Genomic DNA, 14,414 nt, shown 5'->3' on the forward strand with positions numbered 1-14,414 from the left:
ATTTCTTATGGGAGATTATCACCAGGACTGAGTGATACAGGCATGGGGGAGCTGAATGGCTGAAGGTGAAGACTTTGCAGGGAGTAGTGGACTACAATTTAGGGCAGGAATTAAATTATTTATGTCAGTAAGCAACAAGCAGGCAATGTCATTGTTTCTGCAGGCTTAAATCATTTCAGGGAAATAAGGAGCATTATTTGCAGCTAATTCTGGTATAAGTTAACCCCCAAATCCAGGTCTGGGTGAATGAGAAGTGATTATTTATGGCATGCTTGTGGATGGAGGTGTGTGTCAGAATTTCTTTGATATGAAGCCACAGAAAAAGGTGGAATAAATCTTACACGTTTCAAAAAAAATTCTGTGTGAAATATGTTGCAGCCAGATATGATCTGTGTTGCATATGTATAAAACCAGTTCTCTGCAATTAGTGATTATGGAACAAATCCAACAACTTTTAAAGATACACGTTAAAAGATGTGTTTTATAGACTCCAGTAAGCTGAAGAGGGTAAACTTAATTCTTCCCATGCAGGCCCTGAAGATCAGCTTTAAAGTCCCTTCCAACCCAAACCATTCTATGGCTCTATGAATCTATGATTCTGTGACTCTATGAAAAAAGACCAGTCGTGTACCTGTGCTGCAACAGGACTGCATGACATCATCCTCAGCCTCATCTGGCATTCTTGCCTTTATATCATACCCTTCTGTGACAAATTTCCAGCAGGCCTTGAAAGGTAATTGCAAACAAATAAGACAATAAATCTTTGTTATCTCTGACTTGGACAAAATTTGCAGTGAGCAGCTGGCTGGAGCAATGTTGATTTTTGCCTCACCTAATGCAATTTCTATTCTTGTGGGCAGTAGAAAACACAGGCCACCAAGTCTGATTTAGGACTTGCTGACACTTCTTGCTCTACCAGAAGGCATCTCATTTTGGAACATGCCACAGGCAAATCTGCACAATTTACAGCCATTTGGCATTTAAAGTTGCCTGCGTGTGGAAGTCAAGGGCATCGCTGCTTTCACTCTGCACAAAGTAATCTGGAGCCAAAAAGAGTTCTGGAGCACAAGCAGAGAGGGAAAAATTGCAGAAGTTAACCAAAATATGGCTCAAATGGTAAAGAAAGAAAGTAGCATGGCTGGAAGCCCAGGGTCCCCCTAAGAAAAATGTTTTCCCCTCCTGAATGGTGAAAAATGGCAGGAAAAATTGCACAGAACCTTTATTCCCCTTCCTCAGTTCATGTGAAGACCTGTGTGTTGGTCCTGGGCACTAGCAAAAGAACAGTTTTATTTCCTGTCTGCAAGCATTCAGACTGCACCCACATCTTCCCTAAGGCTGAAATCATCCTGGGTCTCTCCTGGTTACTGTGCCTGGTCAAGCAAACAGGTGGAGAGAAACAGGCTGTGAGTCTCCCTTTGACCCGAGCAAGCCGATGTTCAACCTCTGAAAGGCCACACAGAAATGAAATTCTCACCTAAATGTCCTTAACAGGCTCTTGATATGACAGGGAAAATGTGGCAAGACAGGGTTTGAAATCACAGCCCCAGCCCCAGCAGGAAACACGTGTGGGATTTGGGCTGTGAAAGCACAGGAGGGTTCAGAGGCACAATGCCAGCCATGGCGTCCCAGTGCTGGAGATGGATCCCAAACACAACCTCTCCTGATCCACCCCCTTCCAGAAAAACCCCACCAATCTATCCACGTAAAGGATCACTTCGTGACTTTGTTTTGGTCCCCAAAGAAACTTTGAGCATCGCTTTTCCCCTCGCCTTCCCCCAGCTGAACGCACCACTGAGGTTCCTGGTAATGACACAACGATCTTTCCAAAAGGAAGTACTCGAACAACAATAAAACGGGGCAGACTTGGATTGGCACAACTCACAGGCAAGCATGGGTAAGAGGCTTCTGAAAGACAAAGAAGAAAACCTCTTAACTCAGCTTGAGGGATCCAAACAAACCAAAGGATGTCCCGAGAACATGGGTGTGAGTTTTTTGGCAGGGCAGAAGAAGAAAGGAAGATTTTCACGGGCATAGTGTGTGCAAAAGTGTTCAGGCACGATGCAAACTGTAAGAAAAGTGCCCATTCTGACCAACAGGGCTTCCACAGGATGGAGCTCAGCAGCTCGCAGCAACACGGGGACCACAGAATCCTGCATATCCACCCTCCCCCTCTGGTCTGGTGGCTGTGCCTCCACAATGGCCATGAGAATGGCTTCACACCATGGCAGCCTTCCAGAGGGGTTGCCTTTGGTTTGTCTTTGCTTTCAAAGCACCCCCAGGTCCCTTGTCAGCAGGAGGAGGGATAATTAAATATAATACATGGTTTAAAATAGAAAATTCCAGCCCTGTAGTCTCTTGTCCTCCTTCTGTCTCTTTTCTCTGCCCCCTGTCCCTCTTCTTGCACTCAAGATGATAGTTCTGAGTTTTTCAGTTTCCTAAGATGGGATAGTTTCCAAACTGTTCTGGTCCAGAGCAGTATCCTAACCTATCCCACTCCAAGGCCATGTCTTTTGCTCATGCAGATATCCTGGCCACCATCCCTCTCCTCCGGGGGCTCTATGCAACATTTCCATATATTATATTGGAATTATGCCACCTTCCTGACAGCTAATGAGGAACCACAGAGTACCAACCCCCTGTAATTACACGTGATCTGAAATCTAAGCCGGAAATAATGTGTGAATTCCAAACACCAAAACACCTAAAGGTGTAATCACGGGTGCCATGACGTAGCAACTCCCACCTAACACTTGTCAGCCACCAGTTCCTGTGATCTACAAAAGCCCTGGCTGGGTGATTTATTCCTGCCCTGTGCTTCTGAAGATTCCCAAGAAATGCAAATTGCCTACCCTGCGCCATGAAATAATTTCACCTAATGATCTTAGAAAGAGAGTATGAAAGAAATCTGGACTTCACGGCTCCAGTTGGCCCACCACCGTGACCTCTTCCACAACCGCAGGCTTGGACCTGCTCGTTCCCCCACCCAGAGTAAGCTGCAAGAAAGTATCTGCCAGCTAAGGATGTCCTAGGAGGAGGAAAACCTTAGCTGTCGATCTCCTTGAGAAGTTCAGCATGTGGACAGCTGGAGCAGGCAGCTGCCAGCGCTTGGACGTGGCTCAGCGGCTGCAGGAAGGCTTCACTGCCGGGGGGCTGACCAGCCCATGTCACTGAAGGGTCCCTCGCCCGTGGCCGACCTGGGAGGGGGACCACAGGGCGTGCAGAGGTCAGAATCGGTGTCTGACTCCCCTTCTGCAATGTAGGGTCTGATTTTGGCCACGGCTGCATAGCAACCGTTGTTAAGGATGTCCAAATTCTCTTTGGACTGGGAGATGCTAAAGCCGCTGAAAGAGCGCTCCAGTTCCTCGTGGTCTACCGAGGGGATGGAGATGGACGTGTCGCTGTCTCTCATGGCACTCTCATGGTGTTTGGTTGTAATGTCTTCGTTCCTCAGGTACTCTGCGCTCGCCCTGTGCCCACCGCTGTACAGGGAGCGCTCGTGGGAGGGCGGAGGTGGGATTCGGACCAGCGAGCCGGGGTCTCCGACGGGAGAGGAGCCGTGGCTTTGCCGCTGGCACGACGTGGAGGGCGGGCATGCGTTGGTTGGGGCTGGTGGGGCGGAGAAGTTCTTCTGACCCATGGAGCTGGTGGACCTGATGATCTTGATGATGCAGCCGTTCTTGTCAATGTGCTCCCTGCTGTCTTCGGGGCTGTGGTAGGGAGGTGCCGGGTCTGGTTCTTTGGACCCAAAATAAGCCTCCGTCTCTGTTGGTGGGATGCCCATCCGCTGCATGTAAATGTTCACCAGGAAGTCCAGCTTCTTCTCCATTGACTGAACCTGCAAAACACCACAGTTCCAGTGCCTCATGCAGGCTCTGAAGCACATTAACATCCGGAGTACAAGCAACTTCCATCGAGGAGCAAGAGTGGGGCTGGGCTTCATAGATGACCTCTGCCTATGCTGACCCACACCACCTCAAACCCTTAGTAAATATTTAATTGTCCTGTTCTCCAGGTTTAATTCTCCACCTTGTTACAGGGTTTCCCTTGTTACAGGGTTTTCCTTATGCTGCTGTAATCTTTCTGACAGGCACCAAATTCTAGAAAAGCTGAAGCACACCTGCATCCTTCCAGCTCCTTCCTGCACTTGGCACTTGTCTGGACTCAAATGGCTAGGGGGATTTCTGAGCCTTATCTTCCAAGAAGATTTTATATCTTCAGCAAGGCCATCAGCTAGAACAGCCAGGCTCAGGGACTCATTTGTAATGTGTCTAGTGTGGTGGCAAAGAAACCAATGTGCTGTTTTCAGAAATAATGTAAACTTTTGACAAACTCACTAAAAAAAGGAAGACTATATGTCACAGACTCCAAAGTGCCTGTTTGAAAGTGGCATTTAGGCTTCTAAGACATCTAGGGATCTTTCATAACATCCACCTTCCTTCTTTTTCAAAATAATCTTGGCTCTTACTTTTTTTTTTTTTTACTAAATAGTAACATCTCACTTGGGAAAAAAGGCAAGAGAAAACCAGCACAATGCATGCAACACCCTCTTGCAAGAACCCCCTCCTGACCCAATATACCTGCTTTTCAACTTTTCCAAGCCTGCCCATCATGCTGGGGTCTTCAGGCAGCTCCCCCTCTGCTGGCCCTTTGGTCCGATCCTTGTCAGTCATGGAGGATCCTCTCCCAACGATCTGGTCAACTCTACCGGGATCAGAAAATCCCCCCACCCCCGGAAAAGGACCTGGAGTCAGTTGGAGGCAGCAGGTGAGGAGGGCTCCGCTTGTCGCGCCTCCGTGGGACAAAGCAACAGCCTCTCGCCCAACTAACACTCCAAATTACTCACAGACACGCAGTGGCACTGAAGTGTTAATTCAGATGCAAAATTCAGAGCAGTATTAGCAGAGTTTGAAATTATCCATTTCTGTTTATACAGATAAAACCCGGCACATTATGCACAGTAAATTTACCCACTGCAAAGAATTTCTTTAACTGGCTTTCTTCCAAATCAATTAACTCCTTATTTGCGCTGAGAAATTATTATTTTGGGGGGAGATCAAGTTTTCTATCTAGAATGTACCAATGGGATTTTTTCAGTCTCTGCAGCAGTTTCCTCTCCTCAATGCAAATGCACGTGTGTAATTCTCACGTCCATGAAAATGAGCCGCTTGTCCTAAGATCCAGACAAACAGGTGCAGTGCTGTTTTAGTGGAATTACATCAAGGCCATAACTCACCAAACACTAACAGATTGTTTTCATCTCAAAGATACTGCAGTTCACACCTGTATCAGATGTTTTCTATTAGCAGAGCTCCAAGGTGGGAACAGCAGAGGATACTCCTGCCAAATCAGCAGATACAGGTACTAACTTCTTTACACACGTTACATTTGCACCTTCTCATTCCCAGTATAGATACACCTGGGATGATATACAGCTCCATAAGTATAGGAAGAAGGGAAGGAAGAGCCAGTCTGGAAGCTGGAACTCAATCTTATTTGAGGCATCAAATATAAATTTTCTTGAGAACTAAACACAGAAGCTTTTTGATCCCTCAAAAGTCAGGGGAGCCTCTCAGTTTTGCAACAGCTTCTTAATGGCAGGCCGGTTTACAGCCTAATTCTATGCCAGGCAAACTTTACTCTTGCATAATGCACCAAAAGTAAGGGTGGCAGGGGAAAAGAAGGGTTAATTAATCTGACTGAAACCAAGTTGAGGTATCTTGAGCGAAAACTCAAAATGCTTCTTACGCAGTTCTGCCGTGTGGGCCATGGGTCCATGCACCAGGAGGAGGAAAAGGAAGGAGCTGAACACAGACAGACAGGGGAAAATGAACAAACAAAAACCAAGGAAAGGAATGAGACGTGAGGCTATTTCCAACACAAGAGCCATCTGTTTTCTTTACATTTGACAGGGACTTCATACGTATGTTGGCTGTTTGACATTAAGGGACAGGTATCAGTGGGTATGGACCAGCGTGGCTCCCTTAGCTTATATTAGAGCAACAGCAGTTTACAGCTCTGGCTCAAAGAGATGAAGTGGATGAGCACATCACATCAAAGACAGAAAATATAAGCCAACAATTATTTCAGAGTTTAGCTTTGATCCCAGAAGATACTTCATTTGGGCAGGGATGTGACAGAATACTGTTCTGCTTAAAAAGCCATGTTTGACCCTTTGCTTAGCAATATAAGCACAGGAGTACAAGGAGCACCAAGTGCTATAATTACAAGTGTGAGGAATATGCATGCCTTATTTCTCTCTTGTAATGGGAGAAGGAAATTATTAACAGGTACAGGAACTCCCCACAAGGGATGCAACTACTGACATGACATACAGCACAAGAAATCCTATGACAATGCCGTTACCATGTAAGCAAAGAGCTGTTAAATTGGATACCTCGGGCTACCTTGGTTTGGAATCACAAGTCAAGGCGTAGTACAGCCACTGTACGAACTCCTCTCCTGTATGCACAAGCAGGTAGACTTGTAAAACAATGAACATGCGTTTAAAGAGGTCCAAAGTCTAAATGCCACTGAATGCTGCAGAAGGCCTAGAACAAACGGGGTGCTCTGTCCTCCTGTCCCATCCAGCACAGCACTGACACTCATATATGTCCACTAATGGAAATGAGATGTGCCTCAACAGTTGCTGAGTAGAGCAGGGAGGCAGGACAGACTGTAACACAGAGAGGGAAAATGAGTGTTGCATTGTAATAACAGAGATAGTCTCGTGCAACCCTAATTCTAATCTTGCAGAAAATGAGGCAGAACTTCTGCTCTCTTCCATGTCTTGAGAGAAGAGCTATCTGGTAAGTGAACCTCATACAGCCCATTTCAGGGGCCAGCTGGCACTTCACAGATGGAATGATCACTAGCATCATCTAGAACAGCACTGACTTGTCCATCCCCTTCAGGCTGGACACAACTTGCCTCTAGACCTGCTGTGATTTAGGGGCAGGACTGAAGTCCTTCACAGAGCTCACCCATAAAGCATTGAGAAGCCTTTTCCCATAAACTATTGACACCAGAGCCCAGAATTCCTGCTTGATTCATTCCCTTTGTGTCTATACTTGAACACAGCCCTGAGGAACCAGAGGGCCAGATCTGGCCTTGGGGGCAGGTCAGCACCAAGGATGGTGTGAGGGGCAGCTGTGGGACACTGACTTCAGCGCAGAGAGGGGAGAAGAAGGTGAACCAAGTCCTTCTCTCTTGATGGGAGAAACCAGGCTCGAGGTCTCCCACCCCTTTGCTTCCCATGGCTGAAGCTGGACCACAGGAGAGTGCTCCAACCCTCAGCAAAGCGCAGAGATTTCATTTGTGCCTTATCTGATGTAAGAGAAAAGAAGAAATTCCTTGTGAGCTCTCAACCCACCTGTACCTAGCTGAGGACTGCCAAGAGCAGGAGGTCCTTTTAGCCATTATAAGATTTTGAGATTTTTTCCAAATTGGGCCACAAAGCTTGAAAGATGAAGAAGACAGAACATTTTCTATTTCTATTTCCATTTTGCAAGCAGAGGGGGATAGTTTATGTTCTTACTGCGTGACAAAGGGCCAAGAATCTTCTGACATGGCCATCCCACTTCTACACTACACCCTGTGGGCATCCTTGTGTCCTCTCAACACTTCCTTTGGCTGTGCCAAATACACACATGCAGAGGGAAGAATTCAGCTGAAGCTCTGGCCAGAGTCAGCCCCATGTTTCTCCCTTCCTAGCAGAAGAGGATTCAAAGATTTCTAAGGATGCATGACAAACTGTGCCATCTGCTGTTCTTGGTAGGCTCTGCTGGGTCTTAGTTTGGGAGGGAGAGAGACAAGGGGATTGCTCTTTAAAGTGAACTTTGTTATCTTCCCGTCTTTCTAATGATACAAAAAAAATGTAAAGTCTTGCATCAGCCACAGTGCAGGTTTTCTCATGCTTCATTATGCTTCATGCTAACAGTGCATGCAAAGAGGTGTAATATGTCACCCTGGGGCCAGAAGCAGACATCAAAAAGGTCAAATGGCTCAAATGAGATAAAAATGAAGTGTTTGGGAATATCTATTCAGGTCTTTTCTTTTTTTATTTATCTCTTATAAATTTTTGTAAACAATCCAGGCATTGAAGCCAAACCCCCTTCATCCATGTCACAGGACTGGCTACTTACCCTCTCATTTGGCAACAAAGTTTGCTCTAAACAAATTTTGATCAATAACTGTTGTCTAAAAAATAACAGCTGAGATTGCACTTAGAATAAGTGGATTTGGGCTTGGGGCTGCTCAGAGCTCTGGTTCCCATCCATCAGGCACCCTAAGCACCTCACAAGTCCCACTGGTGCCTGTGGGAGGATGTAGCTGCCAAAACTTAAGCACAGCATAAGCCTTTTAATGGGTGGGAGCAGAGACTTCAGCAGCCTTCTGGACTCCGCTGTTTTCTGCAGCCACAGCTGAATAAAGGAGGAAAGAAAAAAAATTCACTGGGAAAGGGAGCAATTATTAAAATAAAAATCTAAATGTCCCAGGAGCATAGTGGGCATGTGTGAACAGATTTTTAATCAGTATTAGAAACTGCAAAAACAGGGGGAGAGAAAGTCATTAACATGAAGCTGATACAGCAACGGATTGAATAAAATAAATATCCCAGTTTGAGGCCTCCTCCCCTCGTATCCAGAAATCAACTTTTCTCTGTGCAAGGCACAAGCTTTCACATGAAAATCTTGCCTCTAGTAATGTTTGTTGCACGTATAATCTTACAGGTTAAATACAACAAAATCCACTTGAATATGTATTTTTATTTTAAAATCTAAATGTTTCTGCAGATAAGAAGGTTATTTCATTTTCAAATACTATTTTGGGGCCTCATCATTTGGCAGGGAGGAGAAATGGGAAAAAATGCTTTTCTATCTTTTTTTCAAGCATAAAGCTTGGGGCTTCTGGAAAATTCTCTTTTTTAAATGTTTGAGCTAGCTGAGTGGGTAAGGGTAAGCTTTCAATATTCCTTTTACTCACATTTCTCCAGTGAAGATTACTCAGAGCAGCTTAAATAAAAATCAAGAGATTTGTCACATATTAGCGCTTAGGGAGGTAAATATATTTAGAAAAAAAAAATATTTGAGGCTAAGCTTTCTGCATTTAAGAATCATCTACTGTTTCTGCATGGAAAATGACTTTCTGGCAAATATTTATACCTCCCTTGTGCTCCAGTGGTATCAATGCAAGGTGAAAATACAGCCCAGTCTTTGCCTTGCTGCCCAGAACTCAGAATGCCCTAAAATGGGTATTTTGGTGAGAATATGTTCCTCATGGCTTGAGCTTCAGGTATGGTTTTACTTAAGGATAGAACTTAATGAGAAATATTTCACTGTGGGCTGGGTTTGACTCCTGCTCTTTTTCCTTGGAAAATCAGGATTTATTTATTTTTTCAATGTAAGTCCTATGGTAGTAATATTTTAACACATTTTTTTCCTCCATGGTCAGTAGAGTGGCATCAGCAAGAAACAGAGATCACTGTGTTCATCAGCTACAAAACACTTCATTCTTACTTTGTGGGTAAATATTCCACCTTTTACCCCTGAAGATAGCCTGATAAAATATGAGATTTTAGAAAGATATAATTTAGCCTTCTAGCACCTAGAAGAAGACTGACAATAGAAAACACACTCTCTGAAGGAACTGATGGTTATTGATGACTGTATGAATGTCCCTTTTTTGTCTTCCTTTGGCTGGCCTGGTTTGAAAGCTCATCACTGAAAGCAAATCAGAGCACACCCAGAGTAGCAAGCCCTTTGTGTCATGATTTCACAGGCTGCTTTGCTAAGTGATAGATGCCGTCATATAACTGGCATGAAAGGGGTTTGACCTTAAGCAAATGAAAAAACCCAGAGAAAGCGGCATTTTGGTGAATCCTAACCTAGGCGAGTATTGGGGAGATTCTTTGGAAGAATACATGGGTCCTTTGGTTGGATACTTCTTATGCCGGGGAGTTGAAGGGGGTGGGGGACCCACAATCATATCTATCCTGGCAAAGTAAATAAGAGAAAAGACACCAGCAAAATGCATAATGAAGCAACACATAGAGAAAAGTTGGTCAGAAAAGTTGCAGAAGGAAACAACTGAAAAACAGAATGACAGAGAGACAGAAAGAGAGAGAATTTGAAAATATATTCCGCTGGAAACAGAAGGCTCTCTCCTACCACCTGGTTGTTGGTGTCTTACCCACCTCAGGGTAAGATTTGGAGATTTAGGCACCACGGCAACACCATTAGGAGTTCCCCCCACCCCAGATACAACAGGCAACATGCTTTACCCTCTGGAATATATTTGCATATGTGTAGCAATATCCCATTGAGGTGGTTGGATATGAAACAACATATATTCATTCTCCTTTCAGTTCCAGGGCTAGGGAACACATCCTCAGCTAGCTCAGGGAAGCATGAGCTGTTGGGAGTCGGCGAGGTACGCTGCGGGATTGTGTAACTCAATGAATGGGAGACATCCATGGCTGGCGAGGTGTCAGGATGAAACACGAGACAATGTGAACACAACACTGAAAAGAGCATATTGCAGACACAGTGACAGAGGCTTTAATGATTAAAGAGGAAAGTGCATGTAAACACCCCAGAAATATGCTTGAATGCAGCTTTAATCCACCAAAGCCCTGGTTACGGGAGGTCACAGCCAGCCCCGCTGAGCTGAGCTGGCAGGGGGAACACAGCTCCCAGACTGGTTGATGAAGGAAAGGGAAATTAAAATATCTGTTCTCCAAGGTGCCCTGTGACAAACCACCCTGGGATCCACTGCAGGGGTGCACGGCCCTGGTGCCAGTTAGTCATGAACCAACGTTGGCCACGGTCCAACATTGGCCGTGGCCACCCCAGGCACACACCTTCTCTACAGGGTGCCCTTCCAGTGGTACTGGGCAGGTGACCAGCCATGGGACCTCTTGTTTCACCTGGCTATGATGATGAGGACTCCAAAGGGTGGCCCCAAAGGGATCTGCTCTCATCATCATCACTGATCTCCTGCTCAGTGGGAATAGTGAAGCTGCCTGGTAGTCTTGGGTCCCAAATCCAGGTATTTCACATTTTTGAAGCAGCTCCTGGTCCTCCTGACTTCCCTGTGATGGGATGGGTGGCAGCCCTAGCCTCATCCAGCCTCAGAACCTCATCCTCACAGCTCCACGGGTACAGCTAAGAGGAGAATTCAGTTTGGTCTTTGAAAGCTGCAATTCCTTACCCCAACCTCCCAGCAAAAAGCAGCCAAACAAACTACTTTGGCTTTGCAGCACATCACCTTGAAGGCTTGGCAGTGGGAGACTTGGGTGGGCAGTGAGGCAATCTGCCACATCAGCTTGGGTTGAAAATTCAGGTGTCCCTCCTGGAGCCAGCAGAGATGACAAGCCCAGTGGCTCAGTACCCACTGCAGAGGCAGCTTGGAGGCCTCTTACTTCAGGTTATTAAAGCCAGGAAATATCAATCCCCTCCTCCTTCTCTTCCCCCTCCATATTCAGCTACACATCTTGGATCTGTAATCAGTGAATTTGTACTGAACAGGAGTGAGAGGCTCAGAGAGTGGAAATTCTCCAGGATATTTTAGTCTCCATCGCGAGGGAAAATGTACCTTCTGGGAAATGCACAGTGTGCAGCAACACTGAGAAAGTTACCTCTGCGTCTTGAATATCAAAAATAGCAGAGTTAAAATGGTCTCTGAGAGATTCATGGCAGAAGAGAGATTCCTCTTTTTCCCAAGATATTTTTCCTACTTCATTCCTGTGGTTCATGTTATCTGCTTGCATACCCAAACACATTTTTTTGCACATTTTCTGACTCTACCAGGGACCTAGATGGGTTTGAAATTAGAGGAAAACTTCCTCAACAGATTTCAGAGGAAGCTGGGCTGCCACAACCATCAAGAGAAATAATTTCATTCTCCAAATGTAAAAATAAATGGTGTATTATTTTGACAGGAGGTTGCCTATGGCCAAGTCCTGCCACTGTTCTGGGTGTCCTTCAAGCTCAGCAGAACTTCTGCTGAGCTGACACAGCCATGGGTGTTGGGAGTTTGGGGTCTCCTTTTCAATGTGGGCCACCAGGGCTGAGGGAGGAGTGGTCAGACAAAAAGGTTTAGCTCAGATCCTCTGTTCAAAGGACCAGATTTTTCTGTTTGAGTTTTTTTTTTTCCCAAGAGAAACTTGAAAAAAAAATGGAACCTTCTCGGTTCCATCTGTGCCCTTTTCACATTTCTTCTCGTATTAAAATTAACATGTCTCCCCTTAAAATTTGAGCACAGAAGCTAAAACACAGCTCGGCTAAACCCCACCTACATCGGTGAGCTTGGATGAGAAACCCCCATCTGCACAGATTTTCAGCAGACTGTGCCATCCCAGGAGGGATCCCTCCCCAAACAGCTTAGCATCCCAATGGTGGGAGGAAGCTGCTGCCTCCTCACTGCTCTCTCTGTCTGTGGCAGCAGGGCCACAACCAGGACACCAAATTTTTTTCTTATAGCACTCCAGAAAGTTATCAAATGACCCACATTTGCCTTAAGACTGGGGCACCAAACCTTTGCATCCTGGACCATGGAGATACGTACACACCTTACCTATGGGATATAATACAATGCCAAAAGCTCCTGAAATAAAATAGGAGGATGAGCCACGATTTTTGTATGTCCTCTGGTGGGCAGTAAGGCAGTTTTAGTGGCATAACACTCCCTTTCTGCAGTCCCTGTCCTGCTCATCCCTGTGGGTTCCAGCCACAAGCACCGATGTTTTCCTTGAGGATTTCTCTTAGGAAAAGAATAAGCTGTAGCTGCAAAGGACAGTGTCTCTCTCGTGACAATACCTCTACAATGAACAAAAACCAGTGAAAAAAAATGAAGCAAAGAGAGGGGTCTCTTGCCTGGCCTGAAGGTTTTTAATCCGGGAGAGCATGTCCAGATGACCAGCTGAGTACTGCTCGATGACATCCATCACGTCGTAGGGCCGAAGGCTCTCCTTAAACTTGCGCTTGGAGACGAGAAACCTCATAATGCTGCGGGAGATGGAGAGGAGGATCAAAATATGGTCCCTGGGCTGCAGCCTGACCCGCTTAATGGCAGATAAAAAACACTGCAGGGAGCTGCTTTGGAAGGAAAATGGAATAAATCCCAACCCTGCAGGTTTGGGAGAGGATGCGGCAAGAGGAGAGGGGAAGGGGATTGCGGGGGCTGGTGGCTGAAGCCCTGCCTGCGACGGGGGGTCCCTGATGCCCCTTGGACTGTCATCTGTGCATGTGCTCTCTGCATCACTTTTATAAATGTCAGCGCTAAATCTCAAAGCTGTTGAGAACGATCATTTGGATGCATCCCTGCGGGAGATTTTCCTGTTTCTCCATTTATTCCTTCCCTAAGCAAAAATCACCCTTTCTGGCAAAATTTTCTGTAAAGCAGGGCAAGCCACCCAGGGGAAAAACAGCCTGCAGCACAGACATGTCAGCATTTGCCACCACTTCTTGGGCTTTACACTAATTTTTCCCTATTATTTACTTTCCTGGACCGCTTCCCCCCTCTCCCTCTCTTACCACACTGCCCTGATGCTGACTTTCAGCCCTGGTGTCAAATCTTCTGTCACAAACTCGCAGTTGCAGCTTTTGTTCTCATCGGGGATGTCTTCTCCAGGGAGGCTTGCTTCTGGGTTTGGGAGAGAGAGGAATAAAAACAACATGTTACCTATTTCCTGCGCTGGTGCCGCACAAGGGAAGATGAGTCAGATCACAATCAGCAACTCCTGGGCAGGCACCAGAGATGCCTTTGCTGACCATCCAAAGCAGAGCATTTCCTGAGACATGTCCAGGTGAATTTCAGCAGTGCCAACTGCAGCTCTCATCCATCTCTTGATCAGAGAATCACAGTATCATTTGGGCTGGAAAAGCACTCTAAGATCCCTGAGTCCAACCATTACCCCAGCACGGGCCAAGCCCAACCACTAAACCATGTCCCCAAAAGCCACATCTGCGTGTCTTTTAAATCCATCCAGGGTTGGCAACTCCACCACTGCCCTGAGGAGCCTGTGTCAGGGTTGGACCATCCTTTCAGTGAAGAAATTTTTCCTAATATCCAACCTAAGCCTCTCCTCTCACAACTTGAGGTCATTTCCCTTTGTCCTAAAGCCTGACTCTTCCTCCTTTCCCCATCCCTATATACCGAAATATATACATTGTCATGGGTGTCAGAAGGGCTTTTGTTGCCTCTTGTAATCATCATGGAATAGTCTGAGTTGGAAGGGACCTTTAAAAGGCCACCTAGTTCAACACACCTTTAAAAGGCCACCTAGTTCAACACACCTGCAATAGCAGGGACATCTTCCACTAGATCAGGTTCCTCAGGCTACTCCAAGCTAAAGGACTGGGGGGGGGGAAGGAGACCCACATAAGCACCTTGGATGGCACCTCCTTAGGTGGGGA

At 46.0% G+C, this 14,414-nt stretch overlaps 1 protein-coding gene across 14 annotated transcripts in view; it reads right to left on the reverse strand.

The window, feature by feature from the left end:
* Positions 1 to 431: 431 nt before the first annotated feature.
* KCNQ2 (potassium voltage-gated channel subfamily Q member 2) overlaps positions 432 to 14,414 on the reverse strand; it is a 67,826-nt gene continuing 53,843 nt past the window's right edge. For 6 of the 14 annotated variants that reach the window (XM_039378543.1, XM_039378540.1, XM_039378542.1 and 3 more), the window contains 5 exons: positions 13,533 to 13,641; positions 12,873 to 13,004; positions 9,884 to 9,991; positions 4,578 to 4,701; positions 432 to 3,835 (listed from right to left, as the gene is read on the reverse strand). In XM_039378543.1, the coding sequence (XP_039234477.1) occupies positions 3,137 to 3,835; positions 4,578 to 4,701; positions 9,884 to 9,991; positions 12,873 to 13,004; positions 13,533 to 13,641 (1,172 nt within the window). In that variant the 3' untranslated portion in view covers positions 432 to 3,136. Of the gene's footprint in view, positions 3,836 to 4,577; positions 5,802 to 9,883; positions 9,992 to 12,872; positions 13,005 to 13,532; positions 13,642 to 14,414 lie in introns of those variants that run through there. The other 8 variants (XM_027710492.2, XM_027710491.2, XM_027710489.2 and 5 more) reach the window with 5 other exon arrangements.

The sequence above is a fragment of the Pipra filicauda genome, unplaced genomic scaffold (genome assembly GCF_003945595.2).
Source record: "Pipra filicauda isolate LSUMZ 115617 unplaced genomic scaffold, ASM394559v2 scaffold13_size5146498_pilon, whole genome shotgun sequence".
Taxonomy (NCBI): Eukaryota; Metazoa; Chordata; class Aves; order Passeriformes; family Pipridae; genus Pipra; species Pipra filicauda.